The sequence below is a fragment of the Telmatherina bonti genome (assembly GCF_933228915.1).
Source record: "Telmatherina bonti genome assembly, chromosome: 16".
NCBI classification, from domain to species: domain Eukaryota; kingdom Metazoa; phylum Chordata; class Actinopteri; order Atheriniformes; family Telmatherinidae; genus Telmatherina; species Telmatherina bonti.
Window position 1 is genome coordinate 8,761,754 of NC_136614.1, and position 15,650 is coordinate 8,777,403.

At 46.5% G+C, this 15,650-nt stretch overlaps 1 protein-coding gene across 1 annotated transcript; it reads left to right on the forward strand.

The window, feature by feature from the left end:
• Positions 1-13,374: 13,374 nt before the first annotated feature.
• Positions 13,375-14,538, forward strand: sox11b (SRY-box transcription factor 11b; the record flags this gene model as incomplete). Its single annotated transcript, XM_079255865.1, has 1 exon — positions 13,375-14,538. The coding sequence occupies one exon, from the start codon at positions 13,375-13,377 to the stop codon at positions 14,536-14,538; it is 1,164 nt and encodes a 387-aa protein (XP_079111991.1).
• Positions 14,539-15,650: the final 1,112 nt, after the last annotated feature.

Consider the following 15,650-nt stretch of genomic DNA (forward strand, 5'->3'; position numbering starts at 1 on the left):
GGTCTCTTAGCAACATGGTAGTGATGGTGATGAAGATGTGATAAATAAGGCTGTCATCCTGGATCATTGTGGATTTACCATCTAGAGTCTCTGAATAAGCACTACATCTGGATTGTAGACCTCCTGGATGGATAGAAATGCTGGAAAACCTCCGTAGACCACCTAACTAGTAAGCTATCCGTCTCAATTTACCCCACAGAGATACACACACCGTTCCTGATTAGATAAATGATAGCACTCACAGATGCCACTGTTCTAAGGCTTTTGGCTTATTAAATTAATTAAAAAAAAAAAAAAAAAACAGGTCCTGCAGCAGCACAACAAGACCAGATCAGCATCCCTGGACAGGTAACATGAGGGCTGTATTTGGGTTTTTCTGCATTTTGACCCACATATTTCTGGTTGGTCCAGAGGACAAAGTTCCAGAATGCTGGTGGTTTGTTGTAAAGGTAATTCATGATCTCATGTTCTTTTTCAGAGAAGACGCTTTGTCCTGCAGCCTCTCCAAACAAGTCAGACTGGTTTAGTGTCTTCCAAGGGCCACATTTGTCAGTGCCGAATTATTTCTGCAGCACATTTAAAACAACATAGCTGTTAAAATGCTTCACAAATTCACGTCGAAAGACAAGACTCAACCAAATGCAACATAAAAAGCAAACAGTTGTAAAAGAGTTGCTGAAACAAATCAGAACAGAGAGACGCCATAACTCAAGCTAAACTTGGATTCGAAGGTTAAAAGGTGGTTTTAGATGAGATTTGAAGGACTTTAAAGACTCTGCAGTTTATTCCAGAGTTCTGGAGCCTGATCTGAGCATGACGATGAAAGGAAATATTGCACTTCATAAACATGGATCCCAGAAGCAGCATCGGTTGGAAGGTAGCAAGGTTGGAGCCAAAATGGGTCGTTGAGGTACACCACATGGTACTGTGTGTAGGACAGTAACCGTAGACTCTCTAGACCAGGGATGCCTGTGTTTAGTCCTCCAGATCTACCATCCTGCAACTTTTAGATGTCAACACACCTGAATCAAATGCATGTCTCGTTTCGAGGCGTCTGCAGCGCTGGATGACATGCAGAAGAGGAATCCAGCTGCTTGATTCAGGTCTGGTGGAGAAGAGCTACATCTAAAAGTTGCAGGAAGGCAGATCTCTGGCACCCTGGTCTAGACACTAAGGCCTGGAGAGTCTAAGAGCTCCTGGGTTGTTTCCACGCTCTGATCTCGGGCTGAACTTCCTGGTACGTCCACTCCTGGGAAGATAAAACGTCTTCAATGTTTTCCACTTGTTAATAATCCTTAGGATCATTGCCGATGTCTTTCCTCCTTGGCATTGTCTTCAGGTCAGAGAAATGATAAAAGTTATGACTGTACAGCAGCTCAAACTGATGATGATGATGATGAATCATTCATCAGCACCTGGATGTCGCTGACAGTCTGATGTCATGAACATTTACTTCATTTTAAGCCCTGATCAGAAAAGATAGTTTGTCTTGTTTATTGATACAATAAAAGACTGTAGATGTACTGATCAGGTCATGACATGACTGGTCCTGGTCCTGGTCCTAGTCCTGGTCCTGGTCCTGGTCCTGATCCTGATCCTAATCCTGTTCCTGGTCCTGGTCCTGATCTTTATCCTTATCCTGATCCTGATCCTGTTTCTAATCTTGATCCTGTTCCTGATCCTGATCCTGTTCCTGATCCTGATCCTGATCCTGATCCTGATCCTGGTCCTGATCCTGGTCCTGATCCTGATCCCGATCCTGGTCTTGATCCTGATCCTGATCCTGTTTCTAATCTTGACCCTGTTCCTGATCCTGATCCTGATGCTGATCCTAGTCCTGATCCTGATCCTAATCCTGTTCCTGATCGTGATCCTGATCCTAATCCTGTTCCTGATCCTGATCCTGATCCTGTTTCTAATCTTGATCCTGTTCCTGATCCTGATCCTGATCCTGATCCTGATGCTGATCCTGGTCTTGATCCTGATCCTGATCCTGTTTCTAATCTTGACCCTGTTCCTGATCCTGATCCTGATGCTGATCCTAGTCCTGATCCTGATCCTAATCCTGTTCCTGATCGTGATCCTGATCCTAATCCTGTTCCTGATCCTGATCCTGATCCTGTTTCTAATCTTGACCCTGTTCCTGATCCTGATCCTGATCCTGATCCTGATCCTGATTCTGATCCTGATCCCGATCCCGATCCTGATCCTGCTCCTGCTCCGTCAGACCCAAACTGGTCTCCACAAACAGCATGCGGGACCTGCCTGTGCTTCGCTGCACGGTGATGTTGGATCTTTGGAACAAACGGCCGGCTTCAAAGTGCTGAATAAAGGTCCAGGCTCAGCAGGGAGTCGCTGATGATGAGGGAGGAAGGAGGAGCACGGTGTGGAGGATGGAGGCAATATGGCAGCTCTCCCAGCATGCCGTGGAAACATCAAGATCAAGAAGCGTTATCTCTCTCCCCCAGCAAACATCAATCCTCTTTGCTGGTGGGGTGGGATCTCTTTTCAGGACTCACATGTGTGGGTCTTACTCTGATTATAGTTGTTTCTGTTGATCATCAGTGTTGCTGATGACGCCACATTTTCACGGATCAGGTCGTCTCATTTCTACAACTTATAAGCTTGCTTCCATCAGAGTAACCCTTAATTTCCACATCTCATCTCTTTAACCTTCAGAGAGGATGACCTTTCATCTGACACACAGTCCCCAGTGGCTGCAGTCACATGACCAGTCACATGACCAGTCACATGACACGGAGATCAGACACAACCTGCAGGACCAGGCAGGATATTGCTTATAGGAAATTTACGGTGTGGAGTTCCTCAGGGCTCCATATTCAGCCCACTGCTACTCATCACCTATAAGGAACATTCCAGAACATTTAATGCTTTATTTCAGTCTAACTCAGCCAGACAGCCGTTCTTTCTTCAGGACAGTGATTCCCAAGCCTGGTTTTTCCAGAGCTACCATCCTGGATGCATCCCCGCTCCAACCATAGACATCATATATACATAGATGCCGCATTGTATCACGCTGCCTATACGAGCTGACGTCTCATCGCACCCCCATCTTGGATGGATCTCCCATGCACCTCCAATGCATTTATTTGTAATGTGCAGGCCCAACCACAACAATAACTTCACAAATTTCTCCCTGATTTTTCTCACAGTTTGGTTTCTTACAAAGGACAGAGATATTGTTATGATACAGATCCCTGCAAAATCGTAAAAACAACATGGTTTTATGCTAAAATATTTCATATGCTTTTAAACTAAGACATAAGGTAGCTACAATATAAATAAATGTATTAACGAATTTGATACTAACATGTTTGATTGTTTATTGATGCATTTGGATTTATCTATCTAGTTTTATCTGGTTAAATTATTATTTAACTTTGTGAAATCTAATTCTACACGATCTGCTTTCAATATTTTGCCAGTTATTACAACCGTATGCTGAACAAAATAGGGGAATAGTTGCTGGTTTTCTCTTGACTATAGTTGACTCTTTCTTTTATTAACATTTATTAATTTATCAATATAGAGATACAGTTGCACAAAGTTTGAAAATAAAGTATTGTATCAAAACTGCAGTTCAGAAGTTTCCCAGAAAAACAGTCGGAGAACATAAACCTCTGCCAAGGCCTTTAAAAAGTTCCCGGATCCAAACGGTGATCCGGATCACCACCAAAACTAAATCAGTTCTTCCTTGTCAGGTTTCCAACAAGTCCTGAAAATTTCATGAAAATCCGTCCATAACTTTAGTTATCTTGAACACAAACAGAGAAACAGATAAAGCAGGTAAAAACATAACCTCCATGGTGGAGGTAATTATGCTACCATGTAAAATTCTATTCGTGAAGCATCAATATCACATATTTCCATAAACATCTCATATGAGTAAAATTTATCATTTGCATTTAGTAGATTATTCACTGTGTTAACATTATTTATAAACCAGTTGTGAAGAAAAATGTTTTGTTTGTGTGTAACATATACACGTTGTTCCACAGAAAACAGTTATGTGGGGAAACTACGTTGACTCTGCAGCAAGACTCGAAAGTGGAGACCCATCCAATATGGCGGCACCGCTGGTTCACTCACCAGAGCTCAATGAGGCGTCTACATAAATATGATGTCTATGACTCCAATGCTCCTGAATGACATGGCTGACTTCCCTCCACAATGTCCTGACAGCGAGCATGCATGGGATTCAGGAGAAAAGGGATGGTCGTAGAAGCTGCAGCGTAGTGGATCTCAGGACTGGATCTGGGCAGTCCAGTGAGAGTTATTCTCTGCAGAACCACCACGTGGTTCTTGGCGAGGAGTTTAGACTCCCTCATGACTCTGCAGGTTTGTGTTGCAGAAGGCCTCCTAAGGGTCTCCTAAGGAAAACTGGTCTTGGGATGATCAGACTAATTAAATACCCATTTATGTTCAACATGGAGCTTTTTGTCCATCTCTGATGTACACCCTGGCAGAACAAACCCCACCAGAGACCCCCAGAGCAGTGAGCGGTGTCCAGTACTGATGTGCAACTAGCAAAAGGCAGAAGAAGCAGCAGTTTCACAATGTTGACAGTTTTTTCTGGTGTTATCATGCGATAACACCATCGCCATCGCTCGCTGCTCTGAGCTCAGGAAACTAAACGAACTGAGTTCTCATGACTCAAATTTTCCAAAAAGCATCACGTTCAACACGAAGGAAACTTTACTGGGCCCTTTAAATTCTCCTTAAAAAGACAAACTGGTTTAACCAGCAGTTCCATCTGCTGTACCAACAGCTGCCCCTCATTACCCATCATCCCCTGGGTGTAGAAACCAGCCTTCCTCTCGTTGTCAACATGAAGCCCAGTTCAGACGTCATAACAGTCTACTTTCCTTCTGTTCAAGTCCATAAAAATGTTTACTGATCACATTCAGTTCAGGTTCCTAGTTTATAAAATATTTTAAACACTTATTGACATAAATAAAACAGTCTACATAAATACACACCAACACACACATCGGCACATGAAAAATAAATCTCACATCACACATACAGTAAACACACATACATTCGCACATATGGACCCCCATCCCGTCATCTTGTAGCTGGTGTTGAATTTCAATGAACATCCATAATGCATGATGGGATCCGTTGCCGTGGCAACATAAATCCAAGGTTACACCAAACCCAACCCAACCCCCAACCCATCCTGAGACATAATTGGTCGTCACGGAAACTGGGTTGTTCTGAATTCTCCTCATGGAGGGGACACATCTATCAGACACCCCCCTCCACACCATCACCCCACCCCCACCTCTAATCAGCCCTGTGCTCCCAGTGTGATACTGGGAGGAGTGGGAGGAGAAGGAGAATCATACATGAGATTTCTCCATAAATTCTGATGACTCCTGTTTTTATTTCATTTTTATTTCAGATTTTATTTTATCATCATTATTTTACACCTCCAGGTCTTCTCAGGATTAATCCAGATTAAACCTGTTTTCTGGATTTATCTGAGTCTGTTGCAACGTTTTGTCTCCAGACTTCTGCAGAACTGAACTTCACGACATTCTGCTGCTGTCTGGGTTCGACTTCCTCCTGCTGGAAACAAACTTTCAGGACTCCAGACAGGAGACATGTTCCACGCAGAACGTCAGAGGAAGCAAACCGGACTGCTTCCTGGAAGGGTTTGCCTGTGTGTCGCACATGTCGGCGGTGACGAGTTCGGTTTCAGGCCGATGGATTTGTTCAACATTTTGGTTCATTAATTCCTCCGTTGTGGTAACTTTGTTCAATTGCAGAGATTCATGGAATTTGGTCTTCCTGTTCGTCATCAGTCTGATTTTCTGTCTCGTTTTCTGGTCGGAACATCTCAGCGTTCCTCCTGCTGCTTCATCATCCGACAAACACGGCAGACGTTGCGAAATAAAGGCCGGTAAATACTCGCATGGCGTTGACCTGATGTAGTTTATACTCACGAGTAGCCTAAAAGCGCTGTGCTGCAGTTCCTTTTCTGGGTCTGCAGGTGGCAGTAGGCCTGGTATCGGCAGATAAACTCCGCTGTGGGATGTTTACAAAATGATGGCTTCCAAATTCATTCAGACCTAAACATCTGGAAACATGTAAACACATTCTGACCAATCACAAGAGAGTACTTCTGCATAGCCATGATGAACATCAGGTCCACAGAGATGCCCATCAAGCCGCTGCAGACCTCCTCAGATCCGATGGCGGCTACGGGGTAACCGACCTGACCCAGTGCAAGTATAAACCGGCCTGAAGTGATACCTATGTTTCCCTCATTGTGGTTTTGGGTTTCTGGTTGTTCTGTGTTTGTTTCTGAGGATCTGAATCCTCTCAGGTTCTGGTTTGAGGTCTTCTTTTCATCCATCCATCCTTTTACTGAAGCTTAAACAGGGTTGTGTGTTAGCAGATTTCCCTCTCACCACCTCTTCTGGCTTGTTCGGGATCCTGAAGTATTCCCAGACCAGCCGAGTGTTGGAGTGCTTCTCCAAATCTCTGTCCAAGGATTGCAAAAAGGGTTGGTGCTCTGAACTCCTGCCTGCCTGTGTAGGCACCAACAAACCAGTCCAAACCAGTTCAAACCCATCCAAACCAGTCCAAACGTTCAACGTCCATAGAGCTAGCTTCTGCAGTCAATGAAAAGACTGTCCCCGTCCTCCGTCGCTGCCCAGGTGACACTACATCCGGCTCCTATGAGTGGTAAGCCCATTGGAGGAGGGGGGCCCTTAAACTAAGCTTGACTGGGCCCAACGGGCTGGGCCCCCACCACCAGATGTTCACCTTCAGGCTTGGCTCCAGAGTTGAGGGGGATGATCTTCATCTGAGCAAAGGATGCTGTACTACTGTTGTGATCCTGTTCCCTGGTGGGCGTGTCTGACATCCTGGCACCTGGATCAGCACCTGATCGGCATCTTGGCAATCAGCAGCAGCACTATTTAAGATCTGCCCAGCCTGCTGTTCTTCGCCAGATAGTTGAACGCCTTTGGTACAACTCTCGGCCTGAAGGATTCTTCCCAGTGTGATTTCCTGATCGTTAACCTGTGTGTTTTTTCCCCGTCAGAGATCCTGCCTGCATGCCCGATTGCTGCCCTACCGCTTGCCTGCCTGCCTGCCTGCCCGCCTGCCTGCCCGCCTCTCTGTCCGCCAGGTTTACCTCCCCGCTTGTCTGCCTGCCGACTAACCTATCTTCCGCATCCACCTGGGAAAGAAACCGAAATCAGAAGGAAGCAAATAAAGCATTGTTTGAAACTCCAAGCCGAGTCCGCATATGAATCCCCCGCACTTGACATCAACCTAACAACTTCATCATATCTTCATTAAAAGACCCCGTGATGAAGACGCTGTGTTCTTCATCATGGTGTCCTCTGAGCTGCACTCTATCTAGTGCCTCATCTGGACACGTTTGCCTCGGCAGGAACTTTCCTCCTGCTGCCACAAACTCTTCAAACGTCTCCAAATATTAGACTGTTTTCGCTTCCTTTCCAAACTTTTTGTGTTCTGAGTTTTCTCCATCTCCATCGTGTCTTTTCACCGACATGTGTGTGTGTATGTGTGTGTGTGTATGCGTGAGGTCAGTACATCTAATCCTTTACCTGCAGGCGGATCAGCTGTTCAGTCGTATTGATCAGATCTTAGCTCCTCCTCCTCAGGTGTTTCTGGCCATGCCCACCTCCCTTCAGGCTGTTGCAGAGGTCAGATCCTTACTGACCCTGCAGGAACCAGACCTGAGCTCAGTTCTCCAGGTGTTTCCAAGCAGCAGATAGGAAGGATCTTACTGATTGGCTGCTCAGTAGCTGCATTTTCAAAGTTTTTTGATAAATAAAAGTGAAATTTCTTAAATACCGATAAACTACAAATGTGGTTTCTTGGAGTTTCCGTGTTCAGCGCATAAGCCACAATTCTCATAAAATCTCGTCCAGCTGACATGATTTTTTGATAATTACTGCTTTTGTCAGGATGCCAGGATGCCAGGTAGCCCTCATCCATGTAGCCAGGTAGCCAGGTAGACATGTAGCCAGGTAGCCATGTAGCCAGGTAGCCAGGTTGCCATGTAGCCAAGTAGACATGTAGCCAGGTAGCCATGTAGCCATATAGCCAGGTAGCCAGGTAGCCAGGTAGCCACGTAGCCAGGTAACCAGGTAGCCATGTAGACATGTAGCCAGGTAGCCATGTAGCCAGGTAGCCAGGTAGCCATGTAGCCATGTAGCCAGGTAGCCAGGTAGCCACGTAGCCAGGTAGCCAGGTAGCCAAGTAGACATGTAGCCAGGTAGCCATGTAGCCAGGTAGCCATGTAGCCAGGTAGCCAGGTAGCCATGTAGCCAGGTAGCCATATAGCCATGTAGACATGTAGCCATGTAGCCAGGTAGCCAGGTAGATATGTAGCCATGTAGCCATGTAGCCATATAGCCATGTAGACATGTAGCCATGTAGCCATGTAGCCAGGTAGACATGTAACCATGTAGACATGTAGCCATATAGCCATGTAGACATGTAGCCATGTAGCCATGTAGCCATATAGCCATATAGCCATGTAGACATGTAACCATGTAGCCATGTAGCCATGTAGCCATATAGCCATATAGCCATGTAGACATGTAGCCATGTAGCCATGTAGCCAGGTAGATATGTAGCCATGTAGCCATGTAGCCATATAGCCATGTAGACATGTAGCCATGTAGCCATGTAGCCAGGTAGACATGTAGCCATGTAGACACATAGCCAGGTAGACATGTAGCTAGACAGCGCATTTTTGGTTTTTTTCCACTGCTTTTGGAAGCCTTCTCCGTCATGTCTAAATTCTTATAAAACTCTCTGTATCGCTGTTTTTTGCTGTCAAGGATGGAAGTCACATTTTTCTCTTTAATTCTTTGTAAAATATTTCACTGTCTCCTCCTCTGTCCACACACATAATATGCCATCTTGACCTGATATATCCTGGTCACATGACTGCCTATGTTACGAATGGAAACGTGTACATTTAAAGAAACGTTTTTATTACACTTTTGCAATATAGTTCCATATAGATGTGTCTGAAAAACCACCTCATGAGAGCATAAACACGTTTTAATGATATTTGATTAGTTTTTCAGACCAGAAGCCAGACCAGAGACCACACCAGATTCCAGAACCGATTCCAGACCAGAAGCCAGACCAGAATCCAGACCAGAAACCAGACCAGATTCCAGAACCGATTCCAGACCAGATTTCAGACCAGAGTTAGACCAGGGACCATACCAGAAGACAGACCAGATTCCAGAACCGATTCCAAACCAGAAGCCAGACCAGAATCCAGACCTGAATCCAGACCAGATTTCAGAACTGATTCCGGACCAGAATCCAGACCAGATTTCAGAATGTCCAGACCAAGGACCAGACTGGAGTCGGGACCAGAATCCAGACCAGGGACCAGACCGGAGTCGGGACTAAGCGTTTTGCAGCCAGTAGAGATGAAACTTCCACCTGATGCGACACTTTGAGGTTAAAATAATAAAACTGTATCTGTGATGATCTTTACTGCTGCTGCTTCTGATCCTTTTGATTTTATTTATTTATTTTAATTGATTTTTTATCGCGATGTTCAACCGGAAGTTCTTTTCCTTAAATCTCCTCCCTGCTGTCTGGTTTTTAATCTTTCATGAAAAGCTCTTTGAATTGTCTTGGACATGAAATGTGACATTTATGTCAACTTGTGTCTGAATTCTGCTGAGTTAGCCAAGTAGCAGCGACTCAGCAGCGGCTTGGTAGCTAATTATGACAACAGCAGTCATGTTTCTGATCTCACCGTGGCCATATCCGACGCTTTTTAACCCCGTCAGACCTTCAGAGCAGCTCGATCAGCACATGGAAGCGATAAAAACCAGTTTTTACTTCGGCAGTAAATTAGTCAGGACTTTAAATGTTTCTAATCGCCGATAGCAACAGAAAATAACCCGACTTCTAGCTTTCACTCAGATTTCATATAACTGTAATATTGCTGCATATTTGACCTTTAAACGATGTTAATTGTTAGTTTAATTAATTTTTTTTTACGTCATTTAATGTTTCCTGTGCTTCTGTGTTCAATAAATAAACCTGATCAATTAAACCTCCAGTAATGTTCAGGAAGGTGTGTATTTCAGATGTTTTGTGATTCTGCTCTTCATCATGTTTGACCAACCATCATCATCATCATGAAAGCAATTTTACACCAGCAGAGGCTTCAGACCGGTGAGGAAGCCCTTCGTGCTTTTTCTGCTGACCTTCCTCCTCCAGCTCGAAACAAACCCTGCACCTCCTGCAGCCAATCAGCATGCAGCCTTCTGTTGCCATGGTAGCCAATAATTGATTAGTGACAGCATTGTTTTAGCTTCCTGTTTCCACCTGAAGAGCTCTCACCTCTGCAGCAGCTCGACCTCTGACCTCTGACGGCCGCCCCACAACAACCAGCACATTCCTGGAGAATGCCTCGGCTCGTCGTGAATGGACACACACACACACACACACACACACACACACACACACACACACACAAGCACAACACACACTGAACAATGGCCGCTCTGACGGCAGGGATTGTCTCAGCAGCTTTTATTTCACATGTAAATCTGCTGCAGAAACACTAAACGTCTTCCTCCATCAGACCCGTTCAGGTCCGGGTTCTGAGCAGGATCCATCCCTCCATCAGACCCGTTCAGGTCCGGGTTCTGAGCAGGATCCATCCCTCCATCAGACCCGTTCAGGTCCGGGTTCTGAGGAGGATCCATCCCTCCATCAGACCCGTTCAGGTCCGGGTTCTGAGGAGGATCCATCCCTCCATCAGACCCGTTCAGGTCCGGGTTCTGAGGAGGATCCATCCCTCCATCAGACCCGTTCAGGTCCGGGTTCTGAGCAGGATCCATCCCTCCATCAGACCCGTTCAGGTCCGGGTTCTGAGCAGGATCCATCCCTCCATCAGACCCGTTCAGGTCCGGGTTCTGAGGAGGATCCATCCCTCCATCAGACCCGTTCAGGTCCGGGTTCTGAGCAGGATCCATCCCTCCATCAGACCCGTTCAGGTCCGGGTTCTGAGCAGGATCCATCCCTCCATCAGACCCGTTCAGGTCCGGGTTCTGAGCAGGATCCATCCCTCCATCAGACCCGTTCAGGTCCGGGTTCTGAGCAGGATCCATCCCTCCATCAGACCCGTTCAGGTCCGGGTTCTGAGCAGGATCCATCCCTCCATTAGACCCGTTCAGGTCCAGGTTCTGAGGGGGATCCTTCCGACCCATTCAGGACCAGGTTCTGGGGAGGACCCATCAGACCCGTTTATCTTCATTCTGATTCTTGGGTCATGTGACATCAACCTTTTCTTGCTTGTTGACAGCCACGTTTCCATGGAGACCAGTTCTGATGAGGCTTCGACGACCAGGAGATCCAATTCAATCCAGCTTTATTTGTACAGCGCCACTTCACAACAACGTTGTCTCAGGACACTTTACATGCACGACATTTCAAGCCAGTTCATACATATCCTATAATAGAAACCAACTGATTGCATCAAGTCACGACTTCGATCCAATCCCCCAGTAGATGGATCGGCTGAAGGTCCAGATGCATCTCTCAGGTCCTGGTTTCGGTCTTTCCTGGTTTTCACAGAGAAAACTAAAGAAATGGGAACCAGTGACATGTCCCAGTCCATGGCGTTCAAACAAGAACCGAATCCAGTCTGGATCTCGGGTCAGAACCTGGTTCTTGTTTCCAACGCTGCCTGAAGTCGTTTCATTTCCACCAAAGTAAAAAAGTCTGCTTTTATTTGCTTCCTTCGGAGGAACCGGATCCAGCCTACATCTGCAAGGAAATCCCAGTTTAGAGTCGCTCTGCAGCCAAACAGGTGAGCAGGTAACCATGGTAACAGAGGGTGCAGCCCACAGGATGGCTGGAGCGTGTCCACGTCGCCTCCACGTTGGAAGGAACTCTGTTGTTCTCAGTTTCACATCAACTCAACGTGTTTATGTTTGTGAGTGCAACATTCAGGGAACAGCAGGAAATTCTAGCTTCATAACAAAAATTACATTAAGTTTTTACCTAAAATTTTTATTTCGGTATAAAATATATAAAATATATTCGAGATACGTTTCAGTTTTCCTCTGAGGTACGGTTAATAATTTTTTTTTATTACTTTTCTTTCTTTGTCTTGATTTTATTCACATTTTATCACTAAGACAGTGAACATAACACTGTTACATGTAAAACTCAGTAAAGCTTTGATTTATTCACATGATGACAAAGTCAGAAACTGTAAAGTGAAGTCTTGTGATGCTGTGGTTTTATGAACATAATGTGATCTGCAGCTTGCAGCAGCTTCAGGCGGCTGGACGCTCGCTGACCACAAACAGCTGCAGGAAGTTCAGCACATCTGATGGAAACAAACATCTGCTGGTTTCACTTCACCTCACAGGAACTCCAGGAAGCAGCCTCCTCAAGGACTCGTTGCCCTCTTCCAGGAACATCCCACCCTGCCTCAAGGACTCATGGAAGATGATCAATAAAACTGAAAACACAACAGACCACTTTAAATTCTAAATTAATCAATCATATTTAGTCTATGTTGATTAATTAATTTAATACATGTAAATTATTATTAATAATAATATTTATTGTCAAATAATACTTTCAAATAGCTGGTGATGTGTTAAAAAATATAATATATAAGTTGAAAGTTTCTGTTTTGTTGTGATGTGTTAAAATGAAGACAGTAAATGTTCTTTTTTTTGTTAATTTTGTTAATTTGTGTTGTGTGTATTGTGCTTGTTATTGTGTTTGGGATAAATTATGTTAAAAGATTTTTTCTGCTCCTTTTAATTCTGGTATTATGATTTTTTACATTATTTTTTATTTGCACGTCAGTGTTCACAATGCCTGAGCTAAAGAGAGCAAATTAAAAAGATTTCTGCTGATTTTGATTTACTATCACCCAGAGACTATATAAATATTGATCCTGTGATTGGGGGTCTTTAAACGACGATACAAACCGTTAAATATGGATCCGTTTGACTGTAATTACTTTACTAGTGAAATAAAAAGAATAACGGCCAGACGCTGGTGGGCGTGCACGCGGGGTGGCTTCTAAAGCTGCGATTGGCTGAGCGCTCTAGAGAGGTGGGAAAGTGTTGAAGAAAAACAGCGACGATTGGTTGAGATTGGAAGCGTCGCGCGCATGATCACCCGGTTAATTAGACGCCGGTTTGAGGATTCAAACAGAGTAAAGAGCTGCTGCGGTGCTGAGCGGAGCTGCGGTGTGGAGCGGCTGGAAACAGGAAAAAAAACAGAAAGGCGGAAAACACAGCAGTCTGAAGGTCGCAGTGGATTAAAACAGTCCGACACAGTCAGTTCTGGATCATGGTTCAGCACACGGAGCCCGCGGGGGCGGGGATTCACAGCGGGTCCCGCGAGGCGACTGACCCAGAGGAGAGCGAGCCTTTGGCGGCTTCAGCCTGCAGCCCGGCGCCGCTGAAGCCGGACTGGTGTAAAACAGCTTCAGGTCACATAAAGCGACCGATGAACGCGTTCATGGTGTGGTCTAAGATCGAGAGGAGGAAGATCATGGAGCAGTCTCCGGACATGCACAACGCGGAGATCTCCAAGCGTCTCGGGAAGCGGTGGAAAATGCTGAAAGACACCGAGAAGATCCCTTTTATCCGGGAGGCGGAGCGGCTCCGGCTGCAGCACATGGCCGACTACCCGGACTACAAGTACCGACCCAAGAAGAAGCCCAAGACGGAGGGGTGTGCCTTTCCGGCGGGGAAGTCAGCCGCTCAGTCCCCGGAGAAAGCCAGCGTCCGACCGGTCAGTAAAAATGCCAAGAAATTCTCCAGGTTGAAACCCGGCAAGGCGGCGGTGGGGTCCGGCAGGGCGGGCGGCCACCTCCCGCAGCACCAGCACCCGGACCCCCGGTACCGGTACGTGCTGACCAGCAGCTTTAAGAGCGTTAAACGAGACTTCACCGACGATGAGGAGGAGGAGGATGATGAAGACGACTCTGAGGAAGATGAGGAGGAGGAGGAATTCAAAGCGGAGGAGGAGGACGAGCCGTCCCGGTTCAGTCTCGCCAAAGTGCCGTCCACCCGGAACCCGGGCTCCACCGACCCGGACGGAACCAGCATGTCTGGTCGGCTCTTTTACAGCTTCAAAAACATCACCCGGCAAGGTGCGAGCACCTCCCCCTACCCGGCCTCCCTCTCCCCGGCATCCTCGTCCCGGTCCGGGTCCACGTCGTCCTGCTGCGGGGAGGACCTGGACGACATCCCCGCTGAGGGCCCGGACCTCGCCCTGAGCTTCCTGGGCGGCTTCAGCTCCTCGTCCGACCCGTGGAACTGCTCCTCCGGGGGGGCTGCGGGGAACCTGAGCCTGTCTCTAGTGGATAAAGACCTGGACTGGTGCGGCAGCGAGGCCAGCCTCGGTTCCCACTTCGACTTCCCGGACTACTGCACCCCGGAGCTCAGCGAGATGATCGCCGGGGACTGGCTGGAGGCCAACTTCTCGGACCTGGTCTTCACTTACTGAGCCATGGTTTCCCCAGCCTGCCCCGGAGCCGGTTCTGGAGAGAGCCAGAGCCAGTCAGGGACCGGGGGGGCGTGTCGGCTGCTGGCCGGCCTCAGCGCGCGTTGGGCGGGGGGCGTGTCGGCTGCTGGCCGGGCTCAGCGCGCGTTGGGCGGGGGGCGTGTCGGCTGCTGGCCGGGCTCAGCGCGCGCGTGGAGGGGGGAGGGGGGGTGGGGGGGTCACTGCGACCTGGACTCGGTAAAGCTGCAAAGAAGAAGCAAATGAAATGATGCCAACAGGGTTTTATGGATTTTGTTTTTGTGTTGTCGGGTCTGAACCAGCACCCGGACTATGCATTCCCACACAGACCCACACCGGACTCGAGGACTTTCTTTTCTTTTTATCTCACGTTTTGGGGTTTTGGTGTAAAAACCCAAAGTGAGAGCAGGTGTGACAGGAAGCATTTTTTATATTTCCAGAACCAAACATACCTCATCTTTTTAAAAATCCAGAATAAAACTATTTTCAGGCTTATTTTTGTACAGTCAAAGAGAATGTCAGGCACTTCGACTCCGACCCGGATATTATTTCTTACTGAGCATGTGAGGGTTCAACCCCACCAGCCTGCCTTGCTTTAATGCCTTGCAGTTGTTTTAAAGAGTGTACAGACAGATGTTTACTGGGAGGACTGGTCAGACTGTGTATGTGTTGTGTCAGATAGGTGACGTTTAGGATTTAGTGTACGTGGATGTGAATGAGTCGCTGACAGCAGCAGAGAAACTGGATTTTCTGTTTGTTTTAGAGTCACTTCATCAGCAGCACGTTTGTTTTTGCTCATTATTTTTGTGCAATATAAAGGAAAAAAAGTGAAAGATTGGTTCTGAGTTTGTTTGCAGAAGAGAAACTGCTGTGAACTTGTCCTTTGTGAGAAAGTCTGGATGCGACTCTGAATAAATCAGCTGGAACTGAGTCTGGTTATCGATCCTTTGTGCACCACAGATGATTGGCTGTTTCTGAAAGAGCAAAGTGAACCTTTAAAACTTTGTTTTTATTTGGAGGTTTGGATCCGTGAAAAGTCAGAAGACGAAACAAAACCACAGAAAAAGTTTAATAAAAAGGGAAATTCATCTGAGGAA